The sequence below is a fragment of the Mycetomoellerius zeteki genome, unplaced genomic scaffold, assembly GCF_001594055.1.
Source record: "Mycetomoellerius zeteki isolate Tzet28-1 unplaced genomic scaffold, Tzet1.0 scaffold257, whole genome shotgun sequence".
NCBI classification, from domain to species: Eukaryota; Metazoa; Arthropoda; class Insecta; order Hymenoptera; family Formicidae; genus Mycetomoellerius; species Mycetomoellerius zeteki.
In genome coordinates this window covers 2,390-13,002 of record NW_017257235.1, presented here as the reverse complement: position 1 = coordinate 13,002, position 10,613 = coordinate 2,390, and the positions used below count along the sequence as shown (strand labels likewise).

General features: G+C 35.9%; 1 protein-coding gene across 1 annotated transcript; it reads left to right on the top strand.

Annotated features, from left to right (window-relative positions):
* Window positions 1-2,606: 2,606 nt before the first annotated feature.
* Window positions 2,607-7,386, top strand: LOC108723963 (uncharacterized protein K02A2.6). Its single transcript, XM_018450041.1, has 4 exons — window positions 2,607-2,996; window positions 3,283-3,723; window positions 3,796-4,688; window positions 4,865-7,386. Exon 4 carries the CDS (start codon window positions 5,485-5,487, stop codon window positions 6,364-6,366), a length of 882 nt encoding a protein of 293 aa, XP_018305543.1. The 5' UTR covers window positions 2,607-2,996; window positions 3,283-3,723; window positions 3,796-4,688; window positions 4,865-5,484; the 3' UTR covers window positions 6,367-7,386.
* Window positions 7,387-10,613: the final 3,227 nt, after the last annotated feature.

Genomic DNA, 10,613 nt, shown 5'->3' with positions numbered 1-10,613 from the left:
GTAGCCAGTGTTAAATGAAAGGAGACAAAGTCGATCGTTACGCTCGCGGTGGTTAGGACATGAATTATTAAATACTATATATATATCATACATAATATATAGATCTACTTATTCATACGGGACTGCACACAATCAAAGAAATAAGAAGCAAGAAAAAGAATAAGAATTTCAACTTATCACAAATCATGTATTACATATTATAAAATACATAGTTTCTGATAGGTTAAATTCTTATTTTGTTTCCTGTTCCTTATTCCTTTGATTGTGTGCAGCCCCTGAAAGAATATGTATTTCTAAGGTTGTCATCAGGGTGCAGTCCCATGGAGCGTATCGCGCGTATCGCGGATCGCGCGTATCGAAAATCTGACCAATCGCGGACGTTCCGCTGTTTTTGATGCGCGAAAATTTCGTTCCTCTGGTCCCATGGAGCGAAATTCGCGTAAGCGGATCAGGCGGATAGTCAATCATAAAACGAGTTTTGTTATTTTTCTTTATTTGCCTTCATCTAAACAGTTGTATGATTGGTAAACCGCCGATCCGTTTACGTTAATTCCGCTTCATGGGACCATAGGAACGAAATTATCGCGTATCGAAAATAGCGGAACAAAACTGACTTCTGCGGACGAATTACTGTAGGACCGCAGAAAAAAGAGGATAGCCGTAAAAAGTAAATAACCATATTGTGTAAGTAAATTATATTAAATATTAATTTATTTAATATAATTAAATTTTTTTAAAAATAGAACAATTGAAGGGCTAAGAGCCAGTTATGTAATAAAGAACGTTTAATTTAAAACATAAAGATAATTAAAATAATCATGATTATAACATTTCATTTTGTTTTATATTTACAGAGTCTTTTATTATTTATTATTTTTATATACGCGGTCGAAATGAAGCGTTATAATCATGATTATTTCAATTATAATATCTTTATTAAATGTTCTTTATTACATAACTGGCTCTTAGCCCTTCAATTATTCTATTTTGTTTTATACACTTACAGTCTTATTATTATTTATTAAATTAAAAAATTCGCAATGGTTTAACAAGTGTAGAATAAAATAAAAAACAATATTGCTTTTGTTGTTATTAACAAAACGTCTAGACCACAACCACAATGCTTTCATCAAGCAGGAAATATATCATAAAATTATTAAAACATATGAGCTTTATTCTATATTAAGAAAAAGTGAGAACAAACCTATTAATAGAAGAAAACGAAAATATTGGGTCAGTCGAATATTTACTATTGAACGATGGTTAGCACAAGGAGCAAGCAATAATCTCGTTAATGAACTGGAGCAACAAGATCGTGAATTCGTGAATCGTGAAAGATATTCACTGTCTTCTTTTTTATTTCAGATAGAGCTTCTTCTTTGAGTTTAAATGACTCAGGTTCTCGTTGACGAGGTAAACGCAGCTAGTCGTATAAGGCACAATCGAAACCGGCAATGCTTTCCAAAAAAACGATGCAACAATTTTCGACGCAATCTTGCGATTCTACGCATATCACATCTCGAGGGCTGCCATATGACACTACTTCTTTAGACCAAGCGATTTTACTTAAATTCGGCGCGTATTACGCTACAATAATGGATTCAGCGGAACGGCGGCGTATCGAAAATAGCGGAACGTCCACGATTGGTCAGATTTTCGACACGCGCGATCCGCGATACGCGCGATATGCTCCATGGGACTGCACCCTCACATGCGGCGTAACCTGCGTAAGCGTAACCTAGTAATTTACTAGAATACGTTATTTTTTATTTACTAGAATACGCCATTCTGAAAGCCGGCATTCACATTGGGCGTATTTCGCAGAAGATTAGAGAAATGCGGAACTAATGCAACCAATTGCTGATTAAAATTTCTGTTGTACACTCTAACAGAAATGCTAAACGAATTTGCGATTGGTTTTCGTAATCTACAGTGGCCCTAATACGGCAAGTTAGTATGAACGAAAGCATTGAAATCCTATGGTTGAACTTTACCGGCACCGGCATAAGTTAACGGTTACGGCCATTATATAAATCAGACTTTCTTCTTCTAAATTTGTACAAACGCGTATTGTATGTACGCGATAGAAAGTACCGGTTCCCTATGAGGCGTACTTTTCGATTATATTAGCCAAAAATATTCTGGTTTGAAACTTAAAATAAAAGTATTGTAATCGGTAGTTGCACATCCAGAGACACATTCTCTCACTCAACCAATAGATGGCGTTCTTGCCACCGCGTTATCTCCCAAGTATCGTATCTCGAAGAGTAATCTTCTTTTCATAGATAGAATAAGTATGGCGCTATGTGAAGACAAGAAGACTAGAACTAAGGAGGATCAACTCGTGTGGTGGGGGTGAGTCAAAAAAACGTCCGCAGTTATTCACACAATGTGCAGCGGCACTGCGCATTGTGTGAAAGTTCAATATAAGAGCGACAAAGTGACGATTATAGAACGACAGAGCGACGACTATATAGAGCGACAGAGAGGACTAATGAAGCGCAAGAGTGGGGGAAGTTATCCGTCGCCACTTTTTGCCTCACTACCGCTATTGGCACGAGTTGATCCTCCTTAGTTCTAGTCTTCTTGTGTGAAGACATACAATATTGTTGTCGATCTTGAAGTATAAAACGAATAAAGCCGTTACTTGCTATCTACATATAATACGCTCAGGTTATTCTTCCCTGTTATCCTCTAGCAGTCACGACAATTTTGGCGACGAGATGAAACAATTCGACATTATATTACTCACATAAAGTAGTGCCAAGAAACAGTCAAAAATGGATGCGACACAATTTCAACACATTATCGAACTGATGAATTACAACCAGCAGCAATTGATCAATCAGGTAACCTCATCTCGACAACAACAACCAGCAATCAATGCTGCGCTTTTACCACCATTCGAAAATTTCGACTCCAAGAAATAAAGCTTCAGGTACTATCGCCAGCGATTTGAAAATTATCTGCAAATGAAAGGCATATCTACAGACAAGGTATTTTGCACAAAAATGCTCTTTAATTCTATTGGTGCGACATATTACAATACGTTATCAGCATTAGTTGCACCCAGTCTACCTAACACATTAGAATATTCTAACCTAATGGAAATCTTAGAAAAGCATTTATGCCCAAAGAAGAACATCTTAGTAGCACAACATCGATTTCTTTCGACGTATCAAAATGAAAATCAATCGATCGCTGAATACATAGCACTCTTACGTCAAGACATAGGTGATTGTGATTTTGTCTCACCATGTAACTGTAAAACTTCAATTTCAGACATATTTTTACGTGCCCAATTTATTAGAGGTATAAAAGACAACACTATTCGTGAACAATTACTTCAATCTGGTGCATCAACATTCACAGAGATCACAGGAAAGGCTCTCGCACTGAAAGCTTCTAAGATTGACAGTCGCGAACTCTCAAAGAATCAACCGCCTCCGATCAGCTAATCACACTGAAGATGTTAAAAAAGTAACAAAGCAGCGGAAGTCCAGACGTGATAATTCGACATCAAATCAAAGATTCAACGCAAAAAGCCCTGGTAGACATAAAAATTATAAATCCAGATCCAAATCAAAAATTGATTACAGACAACTGGGAATCGAAGGTCTATGCTTACGTTGCGGTAACAGTAATCACGTTGCAAAGGATTGCTGAATAAACAAGTCAACTCTTAAATGTACTGCATGTGATAAAACGGGTCATCTTTCTAAGGTATGTATACGTTCACTTTTGAACACTAATGAAACAAATACATCTAACACGAAATCAACTAACTGTATACAGGAAGAAATATCAGATTATGGAGTCAATCATATTATTGATTTATATGATAATCAAGGTTCAGAACGCGACAATTCCAAGAAGTATTTTACTACAGTTGTTATTGAAGGACAACCTCAAACATTCGAAGTCAATTCTAGTGCAGGAGTTACATTGCTTCCACGAAAAGAATTCAAAAAATTGAATCTAATCAATAAACTACGAACAACAGCTATTGTATTCCGATCATATACAAATAATGTATTTCTTTCAGATGGAGAAATTAAAGTTGAAGTTCGTTATAAAGATAAAGTATCTTTTGAAAAAATGTATTTACATTGTTCCAGATAACATGTCACCACTCTTAGGAAGAAGTTGGATTCGTAATCTAAACATAAATCTCTAGGAAATTGATAAAGAATTGAGAATCAACACCATCAATCCACAAATTCAAACAATCAATAATATTCAAGATATTATCGACCATTTTCCAGATGTTTTTGAAGAAAAAGTAGGATGTGTGCCAGAATTTCTAATTTCACTTCGATTGCGAGAAGGCTCAAAACCCATTTTCCATAAGGGAAGAGAAATACCTTACGCATTGCAAGAAAAAGTTGAAAAGAAACTTGACGACCTTGAAACAGCAGGCATTATTTCAAAAATAACTTTAAGCGACTGGGGATCACCATTGGTTGTTATTCCTAAGACCGATAGGGGTGTCCGTTTATGTGTGGATTACAAAATGGGAGTCAACCAGAGGCTAATTTCAGCTAATTACCCAATTCAACGAATCGATGAGATATTAAATAGTTTACGGGATTCACGATTCTTTTGCCGTCTTGACTTATTTAAAGCGTATTTACACTTGAAAGTCGATAAAGAGAGCAGTGAAGTACAAACTATCTCAACCCACCGAGGTACGTACCGAATGAACAGGCTTTCATTCGGCATTAAAACAGCTCCATCAGAATTTAATCGCATCATAGATCAAATTTTGTCTGGCCTCAATAAAACGCTATCGTATTTCGATGATATAATCGTCCATGGATCTACTAAGGAAGAGTATCAGCAAAATTTATATGCTTGTTTACAGCGTCTAAAGAAATATGACTTACATCTTAATTGACGTAAATGTTTATTCTTCCAAGAAGAAATCAAATACCTTGGACATACTATTGGATTCAACAAAATTTTAAAATCCCCCAAAAAAGTTGAAGCCATTGTCAACATAACTAGACCATCCACTGTTGATGATGTACGCCATTTTCTAGGTATGGTAACATACTACTCAAGATTCATCCCGGATGCATCGAAAATTACTTACCCATTAAGGAAACTACTTGTTAAAAACTCAACATTCAAATGGACCAAGGCTTGTGAAGACGCATTTTCGAAACTCAAGAATGAAATTTCAAGTGATCGAATATTAACGCCTTATAATCCAGAATCTCCATTAATTATTACATGTGACGCCAGTCCGACAAGCATTGCAGGAATCCTGTCGCATGTCCTTAACGGTATCGAGAAACCTATTGCATTTGCATCCAGATCGTTAACGCCAGCGGAAAGGAATTACAGTCAACTTGACCGTGAGGCTCTTGCAATCGTATTTGCAGTCAATCACTTCTTCATGTATTCGAATACAAATTTAAATTGATAACGGATAATCGACCTCTCACTAGAATATTTCATCAAAATAATAAATTGCCAGCGATGACTTCAGCTCGCTTACTTCGATATGCATCGTTCCTATCAGGATTTGATTATGAAGTTGAATATAAAAAAGGAAATGAAAATGTTAATGCAGACTGCTTATCCAGAGCTCCAATACATCAAAAGTATTATTCGACCGATATTGCCATCAATGAAGTTCATCAACTTTGTTATTCAACCATTTTCGAAATTTCAACTGAAGAACTTACTACTAAAACAATTGTTCAAGAAACTGATAAGGATGAAGTCCTTTCGAAAATCAAACAGGCCTTACTTAATGGTGAAACTGATAATATTGAATACACACTTGAAGCCGAAATACTATTCAAAGGTCAACGCGCGGTCATTCCTAAGATGCTACAATCAAAAATTCTCGAAGAATTACACAAAACACATGTCGACATTACAAAAATGAAACAGCTTGCACGTCGCTACTGTATCTGGAAGGGAATAGATCGAGACATCGAAAACGCAGTAAAATCCTGTCAAAATTGTGCAGAAGTAAAAAGTAGCCCAGCAAAAGCTCCAGTACACCATTGGGAAGAGCCAACGTCTAATTGGGACCGTATCCACATAGACTATGCAGGACCAATTGAAAATCACTATTTTCTAATTGTAATAAGTGCTCGTTCAAGATGGGCTGAAATACGAATCATCAAAGATGCACCGATATCAGAAAAGACTGTAGAATTATTAAAAGACATCTTTTCAACTCGTGGATTTCCAAAAGCGATGGTATCTGACAATGCAACAATTTTTGTCAGTGAAACATTTAAACAATTCTGTCGTAGAAGCGGCATTTTCCAGAAATTGATAGCTCCAGGTCATCCTGCTACGAATGGTCTTGCTGAAAGGAATGTTCAAACACTGAAACAACTTTGAAGTCGATGCAAGAGGAACCTCTTATACTAACTCAAAAAGTTCGATAAATTTTATTCAAATATAGAGCTACGCCGCTCGCATGTGGGAAATCTCCGGCGGAACTTTATCTCCATCGCGACTTTCGAATTAATTTGGATATCCTCGAGCCAATGAAGAATATTGTCAACTGCAAAAAAATTCCAGGTATCCGCAGTCTATCGATTGGAGAAAGAATACAGGCACGTTATTATACAAACCTAAAACCTGTATGGAAATTTGGGACAGTTGTCAGGAAGTTTGGTCAACTTCACTACCTCATCAAATTCGATAATGGATACATTTTCAAGAGACATATCGATCAATTACGCAGAACTGAAGTAAAAAAGAAAGTCACATTTTCTCCTGACAAAAGGAGAAGAAGAGAACAAGGAGAAAGAAGATCCAAATTGAAGCATATCTACAGAATTGGGTCATTATATGGAATTCCCGAAGACCGCTCCACAAATCGTTCCAACCGAAAGAAACCAGTCAGCACCGGAAGATCAGGCAAAAGTCAGACCGGACTCCTTATCAAATACTACCCAACGGCCCCAACGATCACACTGAGTGCCATCACATCTGAATGACTATGTTTTAAAGTAGACAACTGCCAGATATTTGTTGCTTTTCTTTTTGTATTAACGTTTTTTTTATGTGTGGGAGAATTATTGTAATCAGTAGTTGCACATCCAGGGGGTCGATTGTGTATCTCAAAACGAGGTAAAAATTACAAAAGTGAGCGAATTTACTAGAATACTGATAATTTCATTGGTCAACACCTAGTAAATTTGCTCACTTTTGTAATTTTCACCTTGTTTGAAGATACAGAATCGATCTCCAAAGACACACTCTCTCACTCAACCAATAGATGGCATTCTTGCCACCGCGTTATCTCCCGAGTATCGTATCTCGAAGAGTAATCTTCTTTTCAGAGATAGAATAAGTATGGCGATATGTGAAGACATACAATATTGTTGTCGATCCTGAAGTATAAAACAAATAAAGCCCTTGTACTTGCTATCTATTATACATATAATACGCTCAGGTTATTCTTCCCTGTTATCCTTTAGCAGTCACGACAAAAAGGAAAAGATAAAAGAAGCATATTATATGCAAGTAGCAATAAAATATGAAAACTCGCAAAAATTGTGGCCCATTTTTGTGGCTCAGTTTACTCATAAGAAACCAGAAGAAATATTCGGATTTGAAAGCACGGAACATAGCACGAATTGAAAATTCAATAGAAAATTTGACTCGAATTATGTAGATTTTAACTGTTTTATTTTTTCATAGTATCCGGAGGTTCGTTCTTTTGGTTTCTTACGATCTTTGACATACTTAAATATTAAAAACGTGACACTTTTATCAACAATTAATCGATCACATTTGTGTGCTTCGCAGAAAGTGCTGTTATAATTTTCGTAAAAATCAGTCTTAAAAGTGGACTCCAATCGCAACTTATGGCCATTCGTATCTAAGAAACGATACATTACTTAAATATTAAAAACGTGACACTTTTATTAACAATTAATCGATCACATTTGTGTGCTTCGCAGAAAGTGCTGTTATAATTTTCGTAAAAATCAGTCTTAAAAGTGGACTCCAATCGCAACTTATGGCCATTCGTGTCTAAGAAACGATACAGCCTGATATAGAGGTTTTGTACTAATGTAATGACCTGATCACTCGCATATGTTAACGAGTCAGTTGATCCATGTTCTTTGAACATCGTGAACAAATGATGTTGTTGCGACACAAATAAGTCATTTTGACAACATTCACAATTTTCATCTGGAAATTTAACTTTTTTAAGGATGTAACCTGACACATATGACAGTGACAGACTTTTCTCAATGTTCAATTCTTCGAAACTGATTCATTCAATAGGTGACTCGACATTCTTGAATGTTTCAGTTTCATTGAGTTGTATGTTTTCGGTAGTAACCGTCCTCAAAAAATGTCCAAAATTTTCTAAATTATTGCAATTGTCGTCTTCACAATTTGCAACTCTCGACACTGGTGCGACTAACTTATTTAAAACGACTGTTTTTAATGCGGCAGTGAACTGATGGCAAGTGGGATTGGAATTCTGAATACCATGTTGTCGAATGTTACAAAATAGGTTTTCAATTGGATCTTGATTCAAGTTCCTCAAAATTAAATAATGAAAACCTAGCTTCTGTAACTGCTCCCATAAATATATAACAGCTCGAATTGTTATTATCCAGCTTTTCACAAAGGGATAAGTATTTGTGACATCTTTTTCATTGTTCAAATCAATCAGTTTCCACGCATTCATTTCAGATAATAATTTGCTTTATAACTTGATATGAGGAGAGCCATTCAAGTTCCTCAAAATTAAATAATGAAAACTTACCTTCTGTAATTGCTCCCATAAAATATATAACCGCTCGAATTGTTATTATCTAGCTTTTCACAAAGAAATAAGTATTTGTGACATCTTTTTCATTGTTCAAATCAATCAGTTTCCACGCACTCATTTCAGATAATAATTTGCTCCATAACTTGATATAAGGAGAGCCATCTTTTAGCACGGTTCTATACATTTTATTGTCATCGTTGTATCGCTTGTGACCATTTAAAGAATCGAAGAGATCGTCAATTAATTGAGCGAATATTGCTGTATCCAGTGCTACAGAAGACTAATCAATCAGTTTCCACGCACTCATTTCAGATAATAATTTGCTCCATAACTTGATATAAGGAGAGCCATCTTTTAGCACGGTTCTATACATTTTATTGTCATCGTTGTATCGCTTGTGACCATTTAAAGAATCGAAGAGATCGTCAATTAATTGAGCGAATATTGCCGTATCCAGTGCTGCAGAAGGCATAATTTCACAAGCTGTCATGGAATTAATTGCTGCAGCAACAGTCGTACTCAATTGCCGTGCAGCAATTTTAACCCTCATTTTTATAAAACTATCTTTGAAATTAAAATCTTGTATTGAGATCGTCAATTAATTGAGCGAATATTGCCGTATCCAGTGCTGCAGAAGGCATAATTTCACAAGCTGTCATGGAATTAATTGCTGCAGCAACAGTCGCACTCAATTGCCGTGTAGCAATTTTAACCCTCATTTTTATGAAACTATCTTTGAAATTAAAATCTTGTACTGTCAGTTTGTGTAATTGTTTAAATGGTCTCGTCTGGTCTATTTCGAAAATTGTTCTTATATGTTCAAATTTTGCAATTTTATTATTTTCGAATCTAATTTTACATTTTAGTAATGCATTTCGCGTACATTTGAGTAAGTGAGGGACATCGTAAATCATCACTATTGTTTCATTATTGATAGTAAAAGTGTACATAGTTGGGTCAATTTGATTTTCGGCAAACAGCTCTGTAATAGCCCTTCTTTGGGTGGAATCCTGGTCGCAAACTGTTGCTTTTACTATTATTCCAATTTTTTGTAGTTCAGAAATTACGTTCTTTATTATAGCCTTAAGACTCAGACAAGAAATTGTAGTAAAATAGTAAGCTACAACTTGCTTCCAGGATTTCCGTAAACCTCTTATCATTAAAACAAGAGCATGGTTTGCAGGTTTGCTTGTCCGACCCAACTCTCCTAGGTCTTCGTAGTCAATTATTTTTTGCTTATAAGCTTCATAATAAAAGTCATTGTCTAAAGATACTTCATCAAACAGTAAAGCACAATATCGGTCCAACGGATTCATTTCATCACTTTTGATTTTTAATTGTTGCAATAATAATTTGTTAATTCCAGTATCAAAAGGGACCTTTGAAAGAATATTTTGCAACGTACGAGTAGATGGTAACTGAAAGTAGTTAGACAGATATTTATATACCCGTGGACTGCGCTTGTAAAGTGATAAAGCAAAAATCTTATCTTGTTCTGTCCATCTTCTCGCAAAAGATGACCGGTCTACGTTTCGTAATTGAGAGTCAATGAAATTTTTGTTAGGAGTGGCAGGTAGTGTTTGCGAGAAAGTAAACACGTCCTCTGAGATGCAAAAAAATAAAAAAAGAACAGATTTATTCAGTGCAGAAAAGAAAGATTGTAAACGTTACAAACTGTACGCGATGAGCACGGCAGCACGACTAACAGTTCTTTTTAGAGAAGTGGGGCGAGCTCGGAGGAGCTCGGGGTTTGTCGTAAGTAGTCGTTGCGGACATGTGATTGGCGGTCGCGAATTGCTACGAGCGGGCTCGTTTGAAAAATAAGGAGAAGTAAAATTAAAAAAAA